Source organism: Pseudochaenichthys georgianus, chromosome 10 (genome assembly GCF_902827115.2).
Source record: "Pseudochaenichthys georgianus chromosome 10, fPseGeo1.2, whole genome shotgun sequence".
Classification (NCBI taxonomy): domain Eukaryota; kingdom Metazoa; phylum Chordata; class Actinopteri; order Perciformes; family Channichthyidae; genus Pseudochaenichthys; species Pseudochaenichthys georgianus.
In genome coordinates, this window is record NC_047512.1 from 22,784,962 (window position 1) to 22,810,700 (window position 25,739).

A 25,739-nucleotide genomic window follows, 5' to 3' on the forward strand; every position below is an offset into this window, starting at 1 on the left:
TCACCCAATCGCAGTGGTGGAAAAAAGCAAGCTACTCACAACAGTAATTTAGCCTGCTATACCAGGATGTGAAAATACTCTTATCCAATTCAAGTAGAATAAGAAACATTATCAACTAAATGTAGCCTGCTTGAAGTGTAAAAAGTGAAAGTAGGCCATAGCCTATTCATTTCACATAAATGGCTACTCTGAATTTGCAAAGTTAGGGTGTTATCTTATTAGTGTTAATTATTTGTAATATACTGCTGTTGCATTGCAAAGAGGCATCCACATTTTGACATTGCACCAGATTAAAGTGGGCTATGAGAAATATTTCTCATAATAAATAGGGATATTGCATTAATGATAAAGTTACTATTGATAGACCTACTACAGCATAATGATTGGCCAAAGTTATACACGCGTGCACACACCTGTATACCTCAACTGTCCATATCAGAGATGCTTTTGGTGCAGGAAGATATTTCTACTTTACAATATTTATATGTGTTTGTTATGGCTATGGAGAGTTTTCCTGATTTGATTATGTCTGACGGTTTATTGAAATAGGGCGACACCCCAAGGTGAAACGTGGCTCTCCGGCGCGGTGCATTGTGGTCTGACACCTCCCGCTTGGTTTGGCTCACACTCTGCAAAATGGCGACGTCTCTAGGATCCAACACCTACAATAGACAGAACTGGGAGGACGCGGTATGTTTAATCGTCATTAAAGTGTACGGGACAGTGAGCGTGACTTAAACACAGTCATTTGCAGTTAATTTCAAAGAGTTAACATCGCCCTAAAATCTACTAACTGGGCACAAATCTGTCCAGTTTGCTTGCTAGCCAGCTAGCGTTAGCTAACACTAGCTGGTAGAAGCGTGGCTGCTGCCTTCGTAACATGTCTCTGCTAGCTACTGTGTAAACATCATTCATAAAATATCACAACATAATCAGAACAATTGTGGATTCTAAGAGATCGGCCAGAGTTGACTCAAAACAAGAACTTTGTTAGTTTGACCGTAACATGTTTTGTGGTAATGCTAGCTAGCTGAGCTAATGAAGGCGACAACTAGCACCTTATGCTAATAATAATAAAACGACGTTTCCATAATTAACGTTCTCGCTAACAACTAAGCAAGTTACATGTAAATGTATAGCCGGGTAAGGCGGAAGCCAGACAATCCGATACTTACAAATGTGTGTCTGTTATTTTGGATTGGCTTAGCAATTGTAAACGATCATCTTAAAGCTAAAGCTTGGTACAGTTAGCTTAGCAGCTGCTAACTGGAGGGGACCAGATTCGCTTCATTGACAGGTTACTACCTACACAAAAAAACATAACTTTTTCGGGGTTACAAACGGTTCTATACAAAATGTTTCTCATATTTTAACTGCTGGATTCTGGTCAACTACTTGATAAAACCTAGCATGTAAACTAAATTGGAGATGTACATGTACTATGTGGTGCATCAAGCATCCCAAGGTCTTTATCCCTACTAGATAAGGCAGCAAATCAATTTGCTTTCTTTAGCCAAATAAACAGGACATTTGGCCAATGTTGGGTTAATTAAGACACCAGAATATAAAGTGTGCAACCTTAGCCTGTGTAGTTGACTCTTGAGACACAAGAGCTGCTTATATTTGGGTGTGTGGCTGCTTCTCTCGTGGTGGATCAGGGCATGGTCCTTTTCAACAGCTAGCTAGCACTTGGATTGAAACAGCATCCTTCAACAGATGGTAAAGTTGAAGTGAGTCCACTTGCCCTGATTTCACCATAGGTTTTCACTCGTGCAACATTGCTAAGGTTACTACAGCAGTAAGTGAAACAGCGTATGTTTCTGCTTTAGAACAATTACAACAAGGGACTGCTGGATGAATAACATAAATGGTGCTTGTTATTTGAAATGGACTAAATAGAGATCTGTTTGTCTCTTGTTTTTCAGGATTTTCCAATTCTGTGTCAGACATGTTTAGGAGAAAACCCATATATCCGCATGGTGAGTTTTCATTACTTTGTATCATCTTCCTTTGTAGTGTGTTGATACCTGTGTTTTGCTGGTTCAAGTGTTAATGCTTTGTTTTACAGACCAAGGAGAAGTATGGGAAAGAGTGCAAGGTAGGTTTTCCCGTAGTATTCTAAATATTGTTTCTATGATACACTTAACACTCAATACTTTGTTGTATGTATGAATTTAAATACATGTATTAAACTAATCGTTTCATTCTATGCCCGTTAGATTTGTGCTCGTCCATTCACTGTGTTCCGATGGTGCCCGGGGACACGGATGCGTTTTAAGAAGACTGAGGTCTGTCAGACCTGCAGTAAAATGAAGAATGTTTGTCAAACATGTCTGCTGGACCTTGAGTTTGGTGAGTCTCATGTAATTTCTTACTTGACCTGTTTATATTTTGTATTACTTGGTTAAGATTGTTGCTATATGAGATTAACCCTCTTGTCGCACCTTTTGTTTTACAGGTTTGCCTATTCAGGTCAGAGACACCGGGCTGTCGGTTAAAGACGAGGTTCCTAAGTCGGATGTTAACAAAGAGTACTACACACAGAACATGGAGAGAGAGGTAGAATTGCTGTGCAATGCAGACAAAAACATCTTTGTTGTTCTTTTTATTCTGATTTCCATAAAGCAACAATGGCTAAAACTCAGCTGCTAGGATGTCCCCAATTTCAAATATCTAAACAATAGGTATCGCCTAAGTCTGCTTCCTTTTTTATAAATATTATTTGTAGTATACACTTTTAGGGTTTTTACATTTTTATTTCCACATTTTGGGGATGGAATTTATTTTTGAAATTGATCAATAATGTCTACTTGAACTTCTGTGTTCTTAGATAGCCAATTCTGATGGAACACGGCCAGTGGGCCAGCTGGGTAAAGCGCCCAGCTCTAGTGACATGTTGCTGAAACTGGCCAGGACCACGCCATACTACAAGAGGAACAGACCGCACATCTGCTCCTTCTGGGTGAAAGGAGAGTGTAAGAGAGGGGAGGAATGTCCCTACAGGTCAGTGATACTTCAAGAAAGTTTTCTTATCTTAATTCATATTTATGTATGAGATTCAACATACATGTATTAGTACTTATTACAATAGGCAACATTGAAAACAAATATTCTCATGGTTAACTGTAACTTTCTTAGATATTGTTGTTGTAGTTTTCTCATTCTGGTTGTCCTTTCCACAAAGACACGAGAAGCCCACCGATCCTGATGATCCTCTGGCCGACCAGAACATCAAGGACCGTTACTACGGCATCAATGACCCGGTGGCTGACAAGCTGCTGAAACGGGCCTCAACTATGCCGCGTCTTGACCCACCAGACGACAAGTCCATCTCCACCCTCTACATTGGAGGATTGGGAGACACTGTCACTGATGGAGATCTCAAGTAAGGGTTTCTTACTTGTAACAACTATCAAACCCCCTGTGACAATTTGTGTTCACTAATGTTGCATAAAGTAGTGATGTTGTTTTACAGGGACTTTATCTGGTTAAACCTTCTTACTTCCAGTGTTTTTTTTATCTTTTGTACATTCATTTTTTTTGGTGTATTGCAGGAGTCACTTCTACCAGTTTGGAGAGATCCGCACCATCACCATAGTCCAGAGGCAGCAGTGTGCCTTCATCCAGTTTGCCACTCGGCAGTCAGCTGAAATGGCTGCTGAGAAGTCCTTCAACAAACTCATCATTAATGGACGGAGGCTCACTGTCAAGTGGGGAAGGTAAGAAGCTAATAATGAAAGTGAAGCGTTGGGGTGGCCATCACCAACTCGACCCCCAGGCGCTTAATCCACGCTCATCCTTTCTATGGATGCGACCCTAAAAGCTCCTTCCGCCATCCAATTTGTAGCTCTCATTAGCACATTAAGGTGTTCAGAGAAAATGTGTTATTGAAAGTAACAGCCTAATAAAGCACAATTGAGGCCAAACTTCTCTCTGCAGCGGTTAATTTTTTTTTATTACAGACACAGTAAGAGCTTCAACACGGCAAATAATTTGTGCTGGGCCGGTCATTTAGAAGTTTTCTATATGATTCTGCTGCTGCACACCATTCAGTGCTGTCAAACTAAGTGATCTGTTTAAATGTTTGAGTGTGTGTTTATATAAATGTGTATTGTGTTTTTAGGTCTCAGGCAGCAAGAGGGAAGGAGGGTATCAAAGAAGGTGTCAGTGAGATGGGCACCAGACTTGATCCTGTACCTGGACTGCCTGGAGGTGAGTGCTAACACAGGGACGTGTGTGTGTGTGTGCGTGTGCGTGTGCGTGTGTGTGTGTGTGTGTGTGTGTGTGTGTGGTGATGTCATGCGAGTGCGGTTTTCAATATGCCTCTAATGTGTACATTGTGTCATTAGTTGTTTATTCATTTTCTTCTACATTGTTATCCACTGATAGTGGATAGTGCAGATTCAAATGGCTGAAATGTATTTATTTGTCATGTTTAATAATTTGTATTTATCTTTTGTGTTTTAGCTCTTCCTCCACCTCCAGCTTTAGACGAAGAAGCTCCTGCTAACTACTTCAACCTGGACCCTAGCAGCTCTCCTGCGGTCATGAACATCGCTCTGCCCCTCCCTCCAGGCATCAACCCGCCTCCTCCAGGTAGAATCCTCACCATGTCATAGATGCAGCTTAGTTGTATTTGTCAAATATCAAATTGTTACACATTTCCCATAAACATAAACTTTTCATTTTGGTATTCCTGATCTGTTTTTATATAATTACACAATACATTTTTGCAAAGCTGTTAACTCTATTTATATAATGGAAATGACTTAAACACAGTGAGAAAGGGTAGATGCCCAATCCTCTAACTCTTTGTCTTTTCATCTGTTCAATCAGGTTTTGGCCCTCCAATGTTTCACCCCATGAGTCACATGGCTCCACCTATGCCCCCCCCAATGAGCATGAGACCTCCTGGTCAAATCCACTACCCCTCCCAGGATCCTCAGCGCATGGGGGCCCACGCTGCACATGGCGCACGTCAAGGCGAATAGCCCCCCGAGTGACGCCGTACTGCCATTCTGTTCCCTACTTCAAACCTGGTCAGGTGCTTTCACTCCAGATGCTGTCAGCCGCCCTGAATCCTGCGGACTACTTCTGGCAGGAAACCTCGTCATGTCTTACCGGATAACATCAGATTTATTAGGCCACCTGCAGTGAAGTGAATGAACTGAACAAGCACCATCTGTGTCTAGAGAGAAGACAGCCAGGATATTCCAAGATGACTTTGTCTCTTCTCACAGTTAATAAGTACTCGAGCGGCATCAGCAGACTTCATACACCGGCCCCTCTGATCAGGGCCTACACAGGCTCCTGTGTTGGAGCTGTTGTATATATTCAAATGTATACTTCTGTTTAATTAGTTTTTGTCACATCTTGCAACATGGAGTAGGATTCTGAGGAGCATTTTTAAAGCTGTTAATTTTCAGTAATTCTTTTTTTATTTGACACAATCTTAATATTCCACAGCATATTGACTTTGTTTGTTGTAAGGCTTTCGTTTAAATGTTTTCACTTGTCATTAAAATGAGGCCATTTTGACATTGATCATCTCAGAGTACTTATTTGTCAATAACACTTGCTTTAGTAGAATACAGAGAAGGGGAGAAGATGTAAAGTCACAGTCTGACAACTATCAGATGGAGTCTTGGGGGTGTGGAGAGGAGGATGTCGCGGGTTGACGTAGATGGATCAGATACTGCTAAGGACAACAAAAGGAAACCACTTCAGCCCGTGGCAGCATTGTCTGAGACGACGGGCAGCGAAGGGACAGCAGCCCTCTGAGTTTACCTCATCTCGTCAGACCTCTCAGCAGCAGCAAAGCTCTCTATTTATCATGCAGGAATGTTTTTCTCTCCCCTGTTGTGCCCGCCGATTAACGGGGATCCACTTTGTAGGAAGAGAGCAGCAAGCGGGGGTCAGTGCTTCAGTCTCTCAGCTGATGAGCTTCCTTCTCATAGTTCATTAGATTCAGGGTAGTAATCGGTTCCCCATCCCCTGGGGGCTCTGTTGAAGTTGGGCCGTCGGCACTTGCGGTCCAGAGCGACGCCGGGCAGCTGCTGCGATTCCACGGCCTCAAAGCTGATCACTGGGATCACCCTCTGGCTGACCATTGCACCCCCGAAAGGCCTGGCAGATCTCGGAGACAAAGAGCAGAGTTGTTACTAAGCAGGATGAGTGCATTGTTTCATTTTCCTGGCAGAATATGACCCTAGGTATCATATGGCTCGGGCTTCTTCCCATAAAGGGGGTGGGGGGACTTTTTAAATAATACCTAGTCCGGTCATCGCTCTAATTCTAACTGCGGTTAACAGGAGGAAGCCACCCAGGATGTGCTACTGAAAGTGTGTTCAACCTTTTCTACTTGTGTAGCTGCTCTGACCATTAGAGTTCAGATTTAATTTTAACTTTATAATAATCTTAAGGCTGTAAACGGATCCCTCCGCAGGGGGTACAGTTCCTGACTGGCTGGCAGGAATCAAGTGATTTACAGCCTTAATTGACTTAAGTCTGAGTTTGTCTTTCATATTTTTGTCCATTACTCCATCTGTCCGGGCTTAACCTTTGTACTGGCGCGCTGGTGTGATGCAATTCCTTGTGTGCTGTGAGAAAGGCGATTCCCTTTCGTGCGTAATCCGTTTTGCGGGGAAGGCATTTGAAGCTGGCAGCACCCTAGTGGATCACCTTTCAAGAACTGGTTTGAAAATAGCCATCATACCGCCACGCTCCAAGGAGGTGCAAGCCAGAGATTCATTTTCAAACTGGAAACATGGAGTGGAGCCGAGGGAAGAGATGAGATGACATGCTCAGGTCATGTGGGTCAATTTGAGGACGCCTGTGCTTCCAGCCGATGGGATCTAACTATTCATACATTTTAAATTAGTGATGTGAGCAGCAGAACATGTGGGGAGGCAGATTTACCTGTTGAAGCACCTGTAGTCCGAAGGCTGAGGTTTTTGTGGGAGCTGGGTGTTGATGGCGTTAAGAAGCTCTACGTTGTTTCCCAAAGCGTTGTGCCATGGGGAAGTGTAGGACTTGGGGATGACTGTTGTGTTGAACTTCTCATAAGGAACTCCCTTCAGAGGGCCAGAATATCCTGACAAACAGATCTGATGTCAGCGATAGTAAGATAGAACAATGGGTATAGAGAAAGCGGTCTTACTTTGATCTGGGTAATTCTATCTTCTATATTCAGTGTAGGCAGAAAAAGGCCCCACTTGTTTTGAGAAATTGACACTCCCTTGGTTTGAAACTAATTGCAAAACCAGAACAAAGCAAAAACAGATCTAATGCTCATTTAAAACTCTTTGATGCCACTCCTGTCAACAGTTGTGGCTACAGTAATTACGTCTGAGAGAATCCCCGATAATAAACAGAGCTCGGATCAGATGTCAGTCAGCTTATAAGCACCGCCTTCTGTCAGGACTAATGGAGAGCAGCACTCGGCAAAGATGGGCACATGGGTGCTTTCTGCACACTGCCAAAATGAAAACTAATTTAATTGCTCAATACATTTCTATATAAAAAGTGAACACTATCAGTTAGATGCAGTGATCAGGCATGCCTTAGCATTTGGCTTTGCAGTGACTTTACCTGGAGCGAGGACGTCAGGACTGCCCTTCTTTGCTACCGTCTTCTGAAGGTTCATGACCAGGCTGTGCTTACCAGTGACCGAGAACGTTTGGTTCTCTTTCCCCCCCTGCGGCTCTTGAATGATCTGCGGGGGAGGGACAGCCTCTGCATGGACCTGGGACATGGGCATTCATTTAAAGTGAGATTTATGTTGACATTTAAAAATGAATTTGTCACATTTTCAACCACGATAGGGAAAAAATAAATATGAACGTTACAATTTTTAAAGATACAAATGTATACATCTTATATAGGAACTAACATTTTAAAATGCATGTATGGTAAAGAAAGAAATGATACTAAATCATGTCAAATTTGTAAACATGTAACTGTCCTCAGAGAAAGTCACAAAAACACACTTTATAAAGGGGCACTCTGATATAACATGAACATTCAGTTTACTCGGTTTCAACGTGATACATCTTCCTGGGAAAACAGCTGTATAATCCTTTGTTGGCTCTAAAGGGAGATTTCCTGAATTATGTAATTCGTTTTTGAGACTTTTTAAAAGAAACAAGATCCTCTAGTACTGTATTGTAGTAGAAACACAGGCACATCATCTTGGGTGTGTCGGTGGCTGACACGTCAGTGAACAGGAGCCGTGCGCTCTGTGCTTTCTCTCAGTTCCTTACATCGTTGGGGTTGTAAGCACCATTGGCAGCGTTCTCCAGTGTGAACCTCTCGGCCCTCTTCTGTCTCTCCTGAAACATGCGAGAGCCTCGATTAGATTCAAGGTTGAGCTCCTCCATCATCACATCCTTTGGGACGCTGATCTTCTTCCCGAGGGTCAGACCCCCTGGCACCACACGACAGACAAATACAGGTGTTTTAATAAGTCATCAGCCTTTGTTTAATATCCATGTGTTGTTTTTTTAAATAAATGACAGTATCACAGGAGTGGATCTACTTGGGTTTGTATTGTTGTGTGTTGCATGACATCAGGTTAGGTTGCTTTAACCCTGCGCAGACATATTGTGACATTTAGTTGTTAGTGCAAGACAATTATAAAAGCAACCTACATACAAAGAGACGGATATTAACACAGACTTATGAGAACCTTTGGCAAATCATAATGTCTCCTCTGATCTTCTTGTCTCAGTTTACCAGCTGAGGGGTGCTGATGTAAGAAAGATGAACCGTGTGCAGCATCACTAAGTTGGTATCCGCTTTTGCTCAAGGTCTCTTCTCGTGTTATACCAAGGCAGAGTGTAGGGTCGGAAATACCCTCGAGATGATGTCAACATTTAAAAGAAGCTTTAGTTCAGAGAGCTGAGTCTGAATAATGTTAAAAACAGCCTGTAATTTAACAACAGCCTCCTGAATGGAGGGACCTGCACAGTACATCACGGTACTGTGCAGGTCCCTCCATTAAAGAGGCTGTTGTTAAATTACAGGCTGTTTTTAACATTATTCAGACTCAGCTCTCTGAACTAAAGCTTCTTTTAAATGTGGATAAAACCAAGGTAATGCTCTTTTCAAAAGCAAAAAAGACACCAGAGCCTGTTTTGGATATTGTTACTATGCAAGGACAAGTACTTGAAGTTGTTACCTGTTACAAATACCTTGGTATCTGGCTTGATGATTGTCTCTCTTTTAAACTTCATGTCAATAACCTGCTTAAAAAGCTGAGGGTTAGACTAGGTTTCTTCTACAGAAACAAGTCCTGCTTCTCGCTTGAGGCCAGGAAAAGGCTCTGTGACCTTTTTACCTGTGCTGGACTATGGTGATTTGTTGTATATGAATGCACCTGCCTATTGCCTGAACAAGTTAGATGCCGCCTATCACAGCGCACTGAGATTTGTCACAAATTGTAAAGCACTTACCCTGTACCCTGTATACCAAGGCAGGTCTGCCATCACTTACTGTAAAGAGGCTCAGTCATTGGTACACGTTTATCTATAAAGCTTTGTTGGGTAATCTCCCGTATTATATCTGCTCTCTGATAACACAGAGAGTTGCAAGCAGCTATTGTCTGAGATCACATGATGTAGTCTTGTTAGACGTGCCAAGAGCAAGGACTGTCTTAGGTAAGACAGCTTTTATGTGCGCAGCTCCACTTGCTTGGAACAATCTTCAGCAAGAATTGAAACTGAGCAATCTCATTCCTCTGCATGTTTTTAAAGCTAGGCTAAATGAAATGCTTGTTGATACAATGGGCACTTGTAAATGTCTATAACTATGTATCCTGTAAATATAATGTATAATGTCCTTTATTGTTTTATGTTTCATGTGGAACCTATATGCTGCAGGTCTCCCTTGAAAAAGAGATCTATGATCTCAATGGGACCAATCTGGTTAAATAAAGGTTTGAAAGGAAATGAAATGAAAGGGGTTTGTAATGTTTGTTGTGGTCCAGGGTCGCATGGGTAACTGGGCATACAAATAAAATGTTTTGATAGAAGACTCATGACTCACACATGTAAAGTGTCTGGAGAAGTCAGGGCAAGGGCCACCCTCGAGGAGCCGCCTTTGATCGGCCTGCGTAATATCCAGCGGTGGGAGTCACATTTAGCTGAGTTTAGGGGACTTGGTCTTAACGCCTTGCTGGAGGACAGCAACCGGGATGGTCCCTTCTGTAATGTGTGGAGGATTTCAACAACACTCGGGCACTCTTGGGATTTGGACGTGCAGTGCTGGGCCCTCACGCTGTGGGCGAACATTCTTTGATGTTCCATGGCTACATTACGACTGACAGCCTAAGCTTGTGCTCACACACTGTGGCATTTTTAATATGGGTGTAAATGCGAAGCAAGAGTATACCAATTTGTTTAAGATAATTAACCAGTATGTAAAATAAACCATGCATCAGCTCATTTTTCATTATTATGTATGTGTATGTTAGTTATGTTAGAAATAATTCTAATGTAATCAATTGTGTCTCCACATCCACACTTACCTCCTCTGGCCTCATTACACAGAGCCTTAGCCTGCATCATCCTCTGCTTAGTCATGTCATCCAAGCCTGACGGCATCATCATCGTCATCATATTCTTCCTCTGATCGACACACATGTTGCCATGTGAATAATGATTATTAATATATGTGCATGTGCCATTGCAAATCACGCTTTGTGTTAAATGGAAAAAGCAACAGAAAACACACTTTGTATCGCATCAAATTATATATTGGTACATTTTTGTCTTAACCATTTCAGCATCTTCTTCAACTTCATTAGTCTGGCAATGCCTGATTCTAAAACTGTAATTCTTATTATCCTACTTTTGTGAACTGGTTTTTCATTAATTTACTGCTTAACTCACAGATACAAATCCCAGTGCATCTTTTGCACCTTAAAGCTGTCACTCAAGTCTCATAGAAATGTAAAGTCTTATAAGTTACCAATTAACTGTTTGTGAAAGGACCTGGCAGTTTCTACACAGACGGTTAGCAGTGCCTTCTCTTGACCGTAGCACCTCAGTCCTTACCTGTGCTCCTGCCTCTCTGTGTGTCTCTGTCGGAGCTGGTCGTGTGTTTTCTCTCGAACTGCAGATGGGTGTGGGGATTGATCCTCTCTGACTCACCAGGCAGAGAAAGAGCAGTCCCTATAAAACACATCCCGGGATGCCTCGGGTGCTTACCTCACCGGGTTATTTCAGTAGAGGGATAAGAGAGTGAGGATGGATGGAGGGAGTGTTTAGGGAGGGGGTAAAATAGGACGATTATGGGGAAGGGGCAATAAAGATTTACATCCTGACCTTAAGCTTCTGTGATAATGCAAATCTGATCCCCTGGGTGTGTGTGTGAGTGTGTGTCTGTGTGTGTGTGTGTCTGTCTGTGTGTGTGTGTGTGTGTGTGTGTGTGTGTGTATGTGTGTTTGTGTGTGAGTGTGTGTGTTTGTGTGTGTGTGAGTGATAACAGCTGCTGTCCAGGCAGTGACACTGAGCTCTTAGAAAAGCCAAGCATCCACACTCTTCACTTTAAGCATATACACACACACACACACACACACACGCACACACACCATTTATATCTCTCTTCTCTAAAGCACTGGGTAACTGCTCTGCCACATGTACCAACACGTCGCCATGTGTTTGCAACAAAATGTTATGGGAGCTGCTCTAAAATGGATGAGGTCACTGCGATCACAGGATGTGATTCAGTTTAGCACTTTGGGGTCAAAGGTTAAACTTTGTGGCAGTTTGCTCTTCTATTTTTGATGGTCTGAGACCTTTGACGTCCTTTTCTTAAACACTGCTGTGAGTTTTGGACATTCTACACATCTCTGTTATTCAGCAGTGCAATGGATGGTTGTTTTCTTTAATCCTTGGCCTACCAACAGCCTACCAAGCTGAAGTTGTGAATTCTGTATTAAGTCACATTTTGTGTTGCACTAGAATTGATGCCCTTTAACTTTATATTTGGCCTTTTTGAACTCAAGTAAGTCTTTATAGAGTAGCTTTCCCCCATATAGTGATTCATTGAGCTCAGCAGGAGCCTGTAGGGGGAAAAACATGTTCCTTATCTCTGTTGAGATTGGATATCGATTTAAAGGGAAATGGAAACACTTTTCAAACTGCTTTCCATGCGACAATATTACCATTAGGAAATGTATTTATCTAGTCTATTTCCAATGTAAACGATCGAGATACGCGAATTTACTTTTTGAAATACGTGCCTAATGACCATGGGCGCTTCCATTGCTCCGGGACTTTTCCAGTGACGTCACTGATTGGGTGCGGCTTCCTGGGCCAAAGCTCAATAACAAACAACATGGCGTGCAATGCACCAGTAGTTTACATTACAAGAAAACGGTCGTCGTCAGGAGTTTATTGTATTGCCCCAGGCTGCACAAATGGATTTTATACAAAGAAGGAAGAAGTACATTTCCATAGGCTGCCACTAAAGGATGAGAAGCTGCTCAAAGTCCAGTCTGGATGCCTGGTTCAATACAAAACATTGGATTTGAAGCCAGGATCTGTTCCCACAATATTCGATTTCTCAACGTATGCAGTCGGGAACACCGACCGTCCCAGCACGTCGGCCGCGCAAGACAATGACAGTGTCAACAAACGTGAAGTTTGAGCCACCAAACGAGTTGCTTCAGCTGCCGAGAGAGAGGTAAATATTGCAGCACTACCAGATTACTAGCTCACACATGTATTTACTGACACAGTGTGACCTTATTAATTAACGCAATCGCGTCCAAAGTAAATGGTAGCTATTATTATGACGCACAATAGAGAATTGGGGGTGTTCTATAGCTCAACTAATTAAACTGGCATACACACGCTCATCTGTCGAAAACAGCCCTAAAAAGGCTAGTATTGCTATTGATGGATGGTATTGCAGGACCCAGAGCGCACGGAGCACAGAGCGGACAGCAGATAACGGAATTGCAGTTGTATTGCTTATAGATTATCAGAACATTTCAAAGGGGACACAGCCCCATTGTATATTAACCTATGGATTAACTACATCATCGTTTTTATCGTTGTAATGCCATTGAAGACCAGTTTAGACCAGACAATGAGGAAGGTAAGCCGTTAGCCTGGCGTATGTTAGTACCTAGCGCCACTTGTTTTGATGTACGTTTTTGTGGATAACCTCGCGAGTTTGTATCTTTCAGTGTTGAGGTGGGCACCGTTAGATTCTGTGTCTCCTTGCGATCATAGACGATGTGTTGGATGTGCGGCTAGGATAAGTAATAAGGGAGCTATCGGTGCCGTAATAGGTTAGCATTTTCGCTCGGGGCTAATTCAGAGGCTCACTGTTAGCATTGTGTCTTTTTAATTTTTTTATTCCGGATCGTATGCCACTCTATTCGACCGAATCGGTTCATAAGCATAGGCCATGGGATGCCTGGTAACTGTAGATGCTTCCACATCAATGTCATCTCCCGACGAATAGTCAAATTCATCGTTCAAAACGTCGATCTCATTGCAAAATTCCTCCATCGCTGCCATATCTGCTACGTTGTGTTGACTTTCGGTGGAGCGAAAACACAGCCAGTGACGTCACCATTTGGGACTCCCCTAATGGCGGCAGCCTGGTCCCGGAATTCCCCACCCGGCCGGCGGATAATTAATTTTCTTTTGGCGAGTAATATCATATACAATAAATATTACGATCAATATCCATTGTAAAATGAATAAACTACCGGAATATTATAACTGTAATTGGTGTTTCCTTTCCCCTTTAACACCTGCCCTGCTCCACAACACCCCCACCCCCACCCAGTGGGAAGCCTGCCGGCCTTAGAAAGAACATGTGGAGTCATCCTGAGTCACAGAACATCATCTGCAGACACACAATGGAACATTAAATTGTTGCTGCCCAAAAAGAGTTTATTTAAGAGTGTTTGCTTATAGAATAAGAGGGACCTCTTTGTAAAACAAAACCACTGTAGATTAGAAGCTTCCTTTTTAATGTATAACAGTTCAGCTTTTGTGTTGCATTGCATCACACTAAACCTCAGTGAGTAGTCATTCCCATGTTATTCAAATCTGTCTTATCTTGTTAATTGATAATACATTACTAAAAAAGTAAGTTTCTGAAGAAGGAATGAACAAGATGAACAAGTGTCATCTGTGTTTGAGAGGTTGCCCTGCAGCGTGTTCGTGTCACCCAAGAGCACAGCCACCAGTTGCTGACAGCTGACACAAGAACAATAGAGACCCATTCATATTCAAGGTCTAGAGTGATCAGGGCACTTTTAAAACCATTTGCACTGTTGGCCTTCAGATGAAACCTTGTCTGGCTAGCTAGTCTGAAAAAGTTTGAAACTCCACAGGTAGTGTTGAGAGCAAGAGAAAAGCCAAAGCAGCACCTTACCGTGAATTGGCTTTTCAAAGCTGCACGCTTAAAGGAAAATGGATTAAAATTCAGCTTGCAGCACTGGAAAAGTAATCATTCTAAACTTTTTTTATTCGCTCGCAGGTGCCTTTCAGAGTACTGTTGGAAGTCAATCAGCCGGTGTGCCGTCTTGACATTTCTCAGTCAACCCAGAGAGACATAATGTACGGGCTGCTGTGTGAGAGTCTTCACGACTTCATCAAAGAGTCCTACGGAGATGATGTGTGGAAGCTGGTCAGAGAAAAAGCAGATGTCAGGTTACACTCGTTTGTCACCCACCAGGTACAGTTTCTGAAATGAATAGTATAACTCTGTATGTATGCACTGAATATTAATATATGTGGGAGCGCTTTGCTGTCAGTCTGCAACCTGTCTGCAGTTTGTGTCACTCTGCCTGCTTTTGTCTGATGTTTTATCTGATGTCAAAATGAAATATTGTATATGATAATGTCTATATGTGTGTTTTCAGGTGTATAGTGAGAGTGTGATTCCCCGTATTGCAATGGCAGCTAGTGGAGTGACAGGCACGCCCTACAATGAGCTGATGAACTCCTGGGGTGTCTACTTCTTGGGCTTTGTTGGGAAGTATGGCTATGACAGGATCCTCAAGGTGAAACAAATCAGAAATGTGTTGTCTCTTGGTAGATGTGTGAGGAAATTATTAAATACCCACTGAGCTCTTTATCCTTAAAACTTCTATTTTGCCAGAAGAAGTTTGTTTTAAAAGATATGCTTAGTCTTTCAAATATATAATTCTGTCTAGTTATTGAAGAATATGTAAGGCATGCACAGTCCACTCAGAAAACAATCTAAATCACAGCTGCAAAGTGCTAAATATCCTGACTTTTAGACAATTTATTGGCCAAGCTCCAAAATGCTCATTCTAAATTGAAAATGGTTTGTCATTAAGTGCAAGACAAAACACTCTGATGGCATCCTCAGGGCGTTATTTTCTTTGTAACGTTCTACAGGACCAGAGAACATTGTACAACAGCTTATACACGCTGAGTCATTCTCTCCATAAAGAGTAAACTGACATTGTCCTTGAAAAATGGTCTCTTTAAAAGTACTATAATAAAAAAGGCGAGGCAACTATCTTATACATGACCTGCCACTCTTATGTCTGGTTCAGGTACTGGGCCGTCATGTACGTGACTTTGTCAATGGCCTTGATAATCTCCACGAGTATCTGCGCTTCAGCTACCCCAAGGTGCAGCCTCCAACCTTCTTCTGCCAGGAGGAGTCAGCCACTGGAGTCACCCTCCACTACAGGTCTGATGGGAGGAGGGGGGCGAGGGGGGCTACAGACTATCAAGCATCAGTTATAACAATAGGAGACGAGGGCAAACAGAAAGAAAGATGTTTGATTTTTTTTTATGGACTGATTTTTAATTGACTTTCTCTGACTGGCAGGAGTAAGCGCAAAGGTTATCTGCACTACGCCATGGGTCAGCTGAGGCAGATGGGGAAACAGTTCTACGACACCGACATACATGTGGAGGTGCTGTCCGAGCAGATGTTAGGAGACTACTCCCATGTCACTATGAGGTACGCACACATTCAGCCAAACATACACGCACATACCCATCCACACACACACACACACACACACACACACACACACACACACACACACACACACACACACACACACACACACACACACACACACACACACACACACACACACACACACACACACACACACACACACACACACACACACACACACACACACACACACACACACACACACACACACACACACACACACACACACACACACACACACACACACACACACGCGCACACACACACACACACACACACACACACACACACACACACACACACGCTATGCTCAATGGTCGATACTGGTACTAGTTACTTCTCAGAAACCTAAAGTTTGTACTCAGTAGTTAAAAGTAGCTACACCTGGGATAACCACTATAGTACAATTGATATATTAGTACTATCAATCTTATTATGAATATATAATACTACATCGGAGGGCCGATAATTATTTTCCTACAGAATGAATACTTTTACTTTTGAGTAACTATTTACTGATAAAACGTGTGCACTTTTGCTCAAGCTATATGTATTGCTTGTAGCAGAGTATTTTCACTGTGTTGTGTTGATACTTTTACTTCAGAATACTCTCTCCTCCCCAGTTTGTACTTAACTTTCAATTCAAATTAAAAAACAAATGAATCTGAATGTGCACAGACTGAACTTTGATAACTCAGCCTACCGCTACATCATGAAGGAGGATGAGGAAGAGCAGGATATTTTGCCCATAGCCTCAGACTTCTTCTTTGAGGTTTTCCCCTTCAACATCGTCTTCAGACAGGTAAACCTTTTAAATCACATGCCTAAACTCAAAATGCAATGACACAATAAATGAAAATTGTCTGCATCTCCTGGTTTCTTCAGGACATGGTGGTGCATAATGTTGGCTCAGGCCTGTCCACAGTCTTCCCTGATCTGGATGGGAAGAAGATCACTGATGCCTTCTTGCTGGCTCGCCCCCTGGTGGAGTTTACCTGGAACATGGTGAAGCATCATTTTACATTGTTTAACTGCAGCCATCTGCAAATAAACAACACACACAGCGTTATACAGGACGTTGATGAGTGCTGATAATATTGACTTAATAATATTGTACACAGATCATCTCCCACCCCAACAACCTCTTTGAGATCATGTCCAAGGAGCCTGTGAAGAGAGAGAGGAACCTTCATAACCGAATCCAGAGTAAGAGTTAGACCAGGGGTCTGCAACCTTTTTGACCAAAAGAGCCATTTTGCTCCTTTTTAAAAAAAAAAAGTTTGTCTGGAGCCGCAAAACATATTTCATAGCTTGATAGCTTATAAAGTTGTATTTATTGTTATATCAGACAAAAACTACAGTGTTTTTGCATTTATTAGGCTATTTATTACATTATATAAAACTGTTAACCTCTAATAAGAAATAAATAACTCCTATAAGGAGAATTAAAAATAATACACAGGCCTACTTTAAAATAAATTAAACACAGCACTTGGGGAGTCCTCTGCACATTTGAAGGAAAAAATATATAATTAAAATGTGCCCACTTTGAAATAAATAAAACATATAGCTGCACCCTAAAAAGAGTTAAAGGTAGGGTATGTAAGAATGGAGAAACCAGCTCCAGTTATTTTAGCCGGGCTGGCTAAAAGGATTGGTCGTGCTTTTTACAGCGCTACGGCTTCCAGAGATACATTTTTGTATGTATTTATTGTCAAAGCATTTAATATATTCATTGCTATCGGGACGTTAAGAGCATTCCATGGAATATAACAAAGTGTTTTCTGAAATAAATTACATACCCCATTGAATTATGACTGAAGATCGTCAGCTGTCTTCCTCTCCCTTGTTGTTCCTCGATACGTAAAGGCTGCACCACCGTTGACAACTTCTCTCTACATATCAAACATACCGGTAAACCAGCATCGTTTGCTGTGAAAGCATATAACCAGGGCTGCACATAACAGGTGCGCATGCGCACCCCCCGCCAAAAAAGAGCACCGGATCATTTGAAAAAAGGCGCACCAACATTGAAAGAGAGAGAGATAGAAAAGAGAGAGAGAGAGAAAAAGAGAGATGAGAGAAGAGAGAGAGAGAGATTTGCGAGTTGCATAAGAACTGGTAAGATAGCAGGGTTTCCCACACATAGACTACTTGGGCGGGCCGCGCAGGTATATTAACGGCCGCCAAAGTATAATTCTAACTCTGTCCACGCAGAATTAAATCCTGTGTTCCTCCGGTACTTTTCTTTGATTTATCCATAGTTTGCTCATCGAGCCGGGGGTCAGGTTATTCGCCTGCAAGAAAAGGCGCTCGCGCGGGACCGTAGCAGGATGTGACGCATATTTTAGTTGACCTAATTAAAACCCTTTTGTCTTTTATTTATGTGTCACAGTATCACCTCAAAATACAAGATACGAAACATTTTCAACCATACAAGAAAATATAAATAGTCCTACAAATACTTTTATTTTATTTCCTTCTTATTTTTGTCTAAACTCAAGGGAGCCAGAGCAGAGGACTTAAAGGGCCGCATGCGGCTCGAGGGCCGCGGGTTGCCGACCCCTGAGTTAGACCCATGAAACACATGAAAGACACGCTCAATTTCAGTTTCATTCAAAGAAGAGCAGGTATGGGGTAAAGTGGATGTCTGTTCTCGTATGAGAGCTTGAACACCAACATTTCCGTTGAAGTCTACTGTATCGAAGTTCAGAGTTAAGTAGATCATGTAGTTAGAGAAATGGAAATGTTTTATGTGTTAATTCAAATTGATTTAGTGGAACTGATCCCATCCCTAGTTGTCAAGGGGTAGAGGGTGTGAATATTAATGTTTCTGCATCTGACAATTTTCCCTGTTATTCCAAAGATTCTGACTATGAAAATGCCAATCGCTCTGCTGACGTAGATGTGGAGCTCATGGCTTTCCATTCCATAATTGAAGAGGATTACAAAGGTCATGACCATTTTTGTAATCTAACAAAACACTGTGAGACCTGGACCTACAGGCGCTTACTATGACAAAATAAAACCAATTAAAGACACATTAAGAATACAAAAGAACATCACTTTTATAAGATCATTTAAACATTCTTGTGTCCTTGGTGAACTTCCTTCTTAGTTGATAGGAAGGTCACTACTTCTCTCATGTACCTTCAAGATGCAGCTGGATCCAGGCAGCAGGTTAGCTTAGCTTAGCATTAGCTTGGGAATGAGTCCAAAGGTAATACAACCCTGCTTACCAGCCCCTCCAAAGCTTTATAATAAACATATTAAATCATTCTTCTTTGCAAATAAAAATAAATAAACTTGCCTTGCAAAAACCATAGTGAAAGTGAGAACAATGTATGAGGTCATGGGGAGGGGGGGTGGGGGTTATGTACAGGACTCCCTCTGGGCTTGAAGCAAAGCCCTATGAACAGCTGCCGGCTCCAGCTTCATAAAGATAAAAGAGAGGTGTTGATCTTCTCATTTTCTATTGAGTAAGTGATTAAGTGTACTGTATCTCCTGCAATACTTTAAACTATTCTAAATTGAACAAAAATCTACTGCCAAATACATTACGGTGACATTACCAGAGTGCCGTTATTATCTACTGCTGATATTTAAACAAAACACCTCTCTAAATGTTTGTCTTGTTGGCATTTCATCATGCCCCCTGTAGACGCTAACAGTGCTAATGCGATGGAGAGCTTGGGAGATGGGAGCCGCTGCCTAAAACTGAAAGGACAAATGAGATACATGCCAGAGTGGGAGTCCATCATCTTCCTGGGAACCCCTGTGTAAGCACCCCCCCCCACACACACACACACATGCACACACACACACACACACACACACACACACACACACACACACACACACACACACACACACACACACACACACACACACACACACACACACACACACACACACACACACACACACACACACACACACACACACACACACACACACACACACACACACACACACACACACACACACACACACAGAGATCTTTATTAAAACGCCGCAGTTGAAAAGTCAAACATTCTAAAAAGCAGCAAGAGCTTAACTGTATTACGAGGCTGGAAATAAAAGCCTGGGCAGTGAATCAAATCAGGGGGCCATTCTGCAGCACTTACCATGCATGAAATGAGCCGCTAATTAGCTTGTAATCAGACAGTGCAGCTCTTGTGAGCCTAATGGGAACCCATTTGCAACCAAGAGTGTTTTCCAGCGAGTACATTACCAAAACATCTCCCTCCTCTTCTGTAAACATTTTGTTTTGCAAGCACATGCCCTTATGCATGTATTGACAACATTAGCAAAATGTAAAATGCCACATCACATGAATTAATAATGTATACTTAAACTAAAAATAAGATCCATTACAAATACTGTATTTTAATGACCCAACGTTTTTTAATCAATACCGCTATTTCTATATAGGTTCAGTATTATAATACCACATATCATAAGCATCATCAATGTTGTAATTGGCCTTTCCTTTTCCTTTAACTGTCTGTTTGTGTGTGTAGGATGGAAAGTCTGAGTGCTATGTTTAAGACGGGGCTGTACATCAATGACCTGAGCATGCACGACTCCAGCAGAGACCTGGTGCTGGCGGGGACGCAGCAGTCAGAGGAGCTGAAGAGAGCTCTCATACAGGTTCACTCTGCCGACGTGCATCTGCATTGTATACGTGTGATCATCTCACTTGACGCTCTGCATCATGCAAAGTTGTTCTGAAGCCCTTCTTTCAGTCTGGCAGCCACAAGTCAGTCACCACCCGCAGACTTGAGATGAAAGAAAGATGAGATGCAAACTAAAAGTGTTATTCTGTCTTACTCCCCACTGTGACACAGGAGCAAAAGAAGTCAAGTAAGCTGGAAGAGAGCATGAAGATGTTGGACTATGAAATGAAGAAGACTGATGACCTCCTGTACAGGATGATTCCCAAGCCAGTGGCTAAAAGACTGCGCAAAGGAGAGCCGGCTGTGAACACTTGTGAGGTCAGGAATGTAAATGATGCCACTCTGTGTAAATAAATACACTGTTCACCTGTGATTTAACACCACAATCTACCAAGAACAAGACAGTCTTTCTTTGAAACAATGTAATAGGAGATTGATACCGCTCTCATGGCTTTACAGAAAGTATGGAGGCAAGAAACACTGTAAACAGGGGGAACAGATAGCTTGGCTTTGTCCCAAGGTAACAAAATCCTGCTGTTTGGCAGATTGTGTTATCTTTGGACAGGGCCATACAGTATGTTCCCCACTGTTTCTAGTCCTGCTAAACTAAGCTGAAGCTGTACATGTATACTCATTGTACAGGCACGAGAAACATGTAAATATCATACTTCTCAAATCATCTTGAACCCAGATGCACCAAATATCTAATACTTTGGCTCGATTGTTTGATTAAAAGTTAAGTCCTGCATCAAAGGGTAAAAACTGTTTTCCTTCTTGGTACATAGCGACTTGCTGACTGAACACACTCATCAACTCTCTTATGTCTTTTCTGCCAGGTGTTCCCAGATGTTACCATTCTCTTTAGCGACGTTGTCGGATTCACTCGCATTTGCAGCCACATCACACCAATGCAAGTTGTCTCCATGCTGAACACCATGTACACGCTGTTTGACACGCTCAGCGAGAAGCACCGCGTCTTCAAGGTTTGTGCGTGATTTGAGTTTTATCACACTTTGTATGTTAGAGCTGCTGATACAAGCTGCCGTTCTTTACTTATCTAGGTTGAAACTATTGGAGATGCATACATGGTTGTGGCCGGGGCTCCGGAGAAGACCAAGTATCATGCTCACAACATCTGTGACATGGCCCTGGACATGGTGCGCTCCATAGATCACCTGAAAGACCCGTCCAACGGAAACCACATACAGATTCGTGTTGGTGCGTACGACGAGTGTGGATCTGTTTGTGTGTCTGTGTTTGACTTTGAGTGTTGTAAGCTTGTGGTTCTGGTTGCAGGGATCCACTCAGGAATGGTGGTGGCGGGTGTGGTGGGACACAAGATGCCACGTTACGGTCTCCACGGTGACACGGTGCACACTGCATCTGCCATGGAGAGCAATGGAAAGGTAGGGAAGTGATGCCTTATGATGACTACAGTCAAGAGTTTCTGTGATTTTGTTTTAATTGCCTGGTCTTCCTTTATCTCACTCAGGAGATGCACATTCAGCTCAGCAGCGCCACCCACGAGCACCTGAAAGGAAGTCACTTTATTTTTGAAAGGAGGGGCACCATAACCATCAAGGTCAGGAGTCAAAACTGTAAACTACACTCGCCACATTTGATTGATCTTACGGCATCCACTATGACAACGTGTGATAATATGATTTGGTGTCGAACATATGAAGAACACACAGCAGCGATCTAAACATTGAAACTGTAAGCTGTGTTAACGGAATAGTTTGTGCATCAGCAGTCAGACATAGTAAACATTTCTGAGTCTAAGAACTATATGAAATAATAATAACCCCCAATGTTTGGCTCTGGGGAGTCTACACAATTAGTATTCAGAGCTGCTTGCTTGTTGAATTGTCAGTCTATGTTATCGCTGGGTCTGACTCTGAGGCCGTACGTTCAGTGATAAAGCAAAGTGACTCCTAAAGGTTCCTGAGGCCGCTGATTACAGGTGCAATCTCGAGTTAGCAAGAGCGACTCATTTTTCATCAGGGAATTCTGATTATTGGAAATCTGCCACATGCCATTTCCTTCCTCTCTATAACAGAAATGATGCCTCCCAGAATGTGTCTTTGAATATTTGCTTGTAAGTCAGTGCCCTTTAGGTCCAAACCTGAATCTTAACGTGTATCACTCTCTGTCTATTTTTAGGGGAATGTTGAAATTGAGACCTACTGGCTGAAAGGAAAGAGGGACAAAGACGGGAACGCTCAGGCGGCGTGTCCTCAGTTTGGGACCCAGACCATCAGCAATGCCAACATCTCCGGCCCTGAGGCCAGAAGAGATGAGGAGGGAATGGTAATGATTAAACCAAGACATCCTTGAATGGTTAACACTCTCATTTGCTTCATTGCCACCATCATTATCATCCTCTCTGATTCCCTGAGTCTCCTTCTGTCTTTATCCCCAGGGTCCCACGCTGGTGGCAGGGCAGGACAACGATGATGTGAAGTCTATTCGCTCTCATTGTATCAAGATGGAGATTACAGGCCATTCTCTGGGGTCCATGGAGGAGCACCGTGTGGAACCGGGTCATAAGGTGAGTGGGATTTAAAGATTCAAGGCTTTTATTGTCATGTGTACATAGCTGCAGTCTAGATATCAATGAAAATCTTAGGTCACAGGCTCCTCCGACAGTGCAACACAATAACACAAATAAAATAGTATAGACATATTGCAAGGAGAGTCTATATTCAAGTAATTGGAATATGATATATTAGATAAATAATTTGTAAGTTGCAAACTGATGATTGTTATGGATGTTCTTTCAAAAGTTCAGGTGTTTAACAGTCTTATGGCCTGTGGGATGAAACTGTCCCTGAGTCTGGTGGTTTTAGACCTGATACTGCAGATTTATAAAGACTCATAGATTCAACAATAACTTCTTATTAATGTTCTTCTAATCCATACCCTTCACTCGGTTGATCTTCTCTATTAGTGCCATTGTTATTGGTGCGATAAGACAATCTGTTCCTTCCCCAGTCTCACTATAAGAATGCTTTGCAGGACGGCCTCCAGGACGCTCACCTTGAACTGGACTCCCCTGAGTCCGACGGCAGAGACTCCATCATTGAGTCCCCCGACAGCTCCTGTGACTCCCCCTGCTCCAAGAGTGCCACGTGCGCCATGTCGTGAACCCAACGCATGCTTGCTGAGGCTCTAACCAGTACTTCAGTTAAATGTTACGTTTCTACAACTCTCTGAATGTCAATGTCTTATGACAATTTGTTTGTATATGGCCTAGTCTGTAATGCTTGAAAATGTTAGCGGCCTTGCGTGGTGTTATGTTGCACAGTGAAATCAACAGTGCTTAATTTGCTCTGACAATACAAAAATAAATCACAACATCATTGTTCATTTCACACGAGATCAGTTTAAGTGAGCAGCTGCTTATCCAATAATTACCTCACAGTGGTCACTGCCACGCAGTTCAGATGGACACAAGCTCAGTAATATCTATTGTTCGGCTGCACATTGTACATTTGAGATCTCATTTCATCACTTTATACCTCTCCTCTGTCCCTCTTCGCTTCTTCATCCCGAACGTCTAGATTCATTGTTCTATATCAGTCTCGTCAAATACACAGCCACAGCTCAATGTAAATGTTGTCAGCTCGGTGAAAATAAAGTGAGCTGAGCCGTGTGTGCATCCCTTTGTTATTGTTTGTCTTGTCACTCAAAGGCACTGGCATTCAGACTCATGGTTATACATTTATTTTACACTTTTCTTTATTGAACACATTTCTCTATGGAGATATGGATATGTTTATATTGTACCTGCACCCAATGCACTTGTATTTGAGATTCAAAATTAATCATACTCGCATTTTTGCTGATTATCTTTTGTCATAAAATGCTGTTCCTCTTCAACCATGGCTCTAACCCACGGACAAATCAATATGAAATTCAATTTGAGAGTACAAGCAATGTTTCAAATTTCACACATGGTTTATGGAGGGTTAATACTCTCTGCCTCACAGTGCACATACATGCTACTAGCACAGTGTGATGCTGACACAAAAACATTGATAGACAGTCGAATGGCCATTATTCTGTCCAGCGAACCAATCAGACAATGTTCCCTGCTGATTGGTTATCAGAAGAACTGCACTTGTAGGTGGTGTCCTCGCGCTCTTGGCTGTATTCGTTGGCTGCGTGCGAGTCTTTAGGTATTGAACTGATGGAGCAGTGTACGCAAAAGACGAGCAGGAGTAGGAAGCAAACAAAACAAAAAATGATGACAATAAGGATGGCGTGCACTTGCATGTGCGCCTCCTCCCATGGGAGCAGTGTGGGGGTGGTCAGGAGGCCAGAGGTGGAGTTGTAACCGGGTGCAGGGGGCGTCATGGAGGGCAGGTGGGCGACTTCTGACATGATGGACATCCTTAGTGGCTTGAAGATACTGTGAAGCAGCTTTAAGGAGAAACACATATTGTAGTTTGGATTATAACAGACGTAACACTAATATTAATAGGACACAGGGGTCATTATTTTGTGTGGATTCAAATATGATATATCAACCTGTGGAGAACATCAGATGAGAACAAAAGGATAACAAATAATGACTTTGATTGTATCTATTCTCCCTACAATAATAAGCCATGTTACACAAAATAGTTAGTCATCTAAGCAACACAACTTCCCAATATGTTTAATTAACCTGCTGCTATTCACCAGGTTGATTACGTTTTTTACAGACAGCCAAACACGGAGATGTTTTTTTGTTCGTACCTGGAATGTGTTGCGGTCCAGTCTCTGAGCAGGTTTTCTTTTGATGAGCAGAGCTTGGGAAAATGAAAGAAATGGAGGACAAGAGAGGGAGGGCTGGACTAAAGAAGAGAAGTGGCTGCCAGATCACAAATAACAGGGAGGGTTGCCATGGCAACACCTGCATAAGGGCCACTTGCTTGGAAGTGACATCATATCACATAATATGAGGAACGTGTACAAATGGAGATATTAGGAGGAATTAACAGACGACAGATGAGTAATTGGTTTGAAACATGTACAGAACTAAAGTTACAATATGTACACATAAAGTCTAGCTTAGGGGACAACTCATTTATGAGATACATA

General features: G+C 42.3%; 3 protein-coding genes across 5 annotated transcripts; 2 read left to right on the top strand and 1 right to left on the bottom strand.

Moving 5' to 3' along the window:
- Positions 1 to 574: 574 nt before the first annotated feature.
- rbm22 (RNA binding motif protein 22) lies at positions 575 to 5,544 on the top strand. Its single transcript, XM_034092923.2, has 11 exons — positions 575 to 690; positions 1,926 to 1,979; positions 2,069 to 2,098; positions 2,220 to 2,352; positions 2,459 to 2,559; positions 2,831 to 3,003; positions 3,185 to 3,385; positions 3,555 to 3,719; positions 4,124 to 4,212; positions 4,468 to 4,596; positions 4,837 to 5,544. The coding sequence occupies exons 1-11, from the start codon at positions 637 to 639 to the stop codon at positions 4,989 to 4,991; spliced, it is 1,284 nt and encodes a 427-aa protein (XP_033948814.1). The 5' UTR covers positions 575 to 636; the 3' UTR covers positions 4,992 to 5,544.
- LOC117453888 (myozenin-2-like) lies at positions 5,416 to 11,239 on the bottom strand. Its single transcript, XM_034092925.2, has 6 exons — positions 11,055 to 11,239; positions 10,526 to 10,625; positions 8,262 to 8,425; positions 7,591 to 7,744; positions 6,919 to 7,093; positions 5,416 to 6,135 (listed from the first exon to the last, which is right to left on the bottom strand). Exons 2-6 carry the CDS (start codon positions 10,614 to 10,616, stop codon positions 5,952 to 5,954), a joined length of 768 nt encoding a protein of 255 aa, XP_033948816.1. The 5' UTR covers positions 10,617 to 10,625; positions 11,055 to 11,239; the 3' UTR covers positions 5,416 to 5,951.
- An 879-nt stretch (positions 11,240 to 12,118) lies between these two features.
- On the top strand, positions 12,119 to 23,806 carry LOC117453523 (soluble guanylate cyclase 88E-like). Of its 3 annotated transcripts, none has more exons than XM_034092346.2 (19): positions 12,119 to 12,687; positions 14,506 to 14,703; positions 14,891 to 15,031; positions 15,554 to 15,693; positions 15,835 to 15,969; positions 16,651 to 16,774; positions 16,858 to 16,977; positions 17,094 to 17,178; positions 18,839 to 18,925; positions 19,634 to 19,751; positions 20,496 to 20,625; positions 20,823 to 20,969; positions 21,488 to 21,634; positions 21,713 to 21,869; positions 21,948 to 22,057; positions 22,144 to 22,233; positions 22,815 to 22,961; positions 23,074 to 23,202; positions 23,670 to 23,806. In XM_034092346.2, exons 2-19 carry the CDS (start codon positions 14,584 to 14,586, stop codon positions 23,796 to 23,798), a joined length of 2,256 nt encoding a protein of 751 aa, XP_033948237.1. In that variant the 5' UTR covers positions 12,119 to 12,687; positions 14,506 to 14,583; the 3' UTR covers positions 23,799 to 23,806. The 3 variants fall into 3 exon arrangements, with proteins under 3 accessions (XP_033948237.1, XP_033948238.1, XP_033948239.1); XM_034092347.2 differs by lacking the exon at positions 12,119 to 12,687 and adding an exon at positions 14,306 to 14,359; XM_034092348.2 differs by lacking the exons at positions 12,119 to 12,687; positions 18,839 to 18,925 and having other exon boundaries at positions 14,324 to 14,703.
- The last annotated feature ends 1,933 nt before the right edge of the window (positions 23,807 to 25,739 follow it).

Coding starts and splice junctions, on each gene's coding strand:
- rbm22 (XM_034092923.2), top strand. CDS start 637: ATGGCGACGTCTCTAGGATCCAACACCTACAATAGACAGAACTGGGAG. Junction 2,099..2,219: donor AGTATGGGAAAGAGTGCAAG/GTAGGTTTTCCC, acceptor TATGCCCGTTAG/ATTTGTGCTCGTCCATTCAC. Junction 2,353..2,458: donor TCTGCTGGACCTTGAGTTTG/GTGAGTCTCATG, acceptor TTTGTTTTACAG/GTTTGCCTATTCAGGTCAGA.
- LOC117453888 (XM_034092925.2), bottom strand. CDS start 10,616: ATGATGACGATGATGATGCCGTCAGGCTTGGATGACATGACTAAGCAG. Junction 7,745..8,261: donor GTGCTTACAACCCCAACGAT/GTAAGGAACTGA, acceptor CCCATGTCCCAG/GTCCATGCAGAGGCTGTCCC. Junction 6,136..6,918: donor GACTACAGGTGCTTCAACAG/GTAAATCTGCCT, acceptor TTTGTCTCCGAG/ATCTGCCAGGCCTTTCGGGG.
- LOC117453523 (XM_034092346.2), top strand. CDS start 14,584: ATGTACGGGCTGCTGTGTGAGAGTCTTCACGACTTCATCAAAGAGTCC. Junction 15,970..16,650: donor TACTCCCATGTCACTATGAG/GTACGCACACAT, acceptor GAATGTGCACAG/ACTGAACTTTGATAACTCAG. Junction 22,962..23,073: donor GAAGAGATGAGGAGGGAATG/GTAATGATTAAA, acceptor CTTTATCCCCAG/GGTCCCACGCTGGTGGCAGG.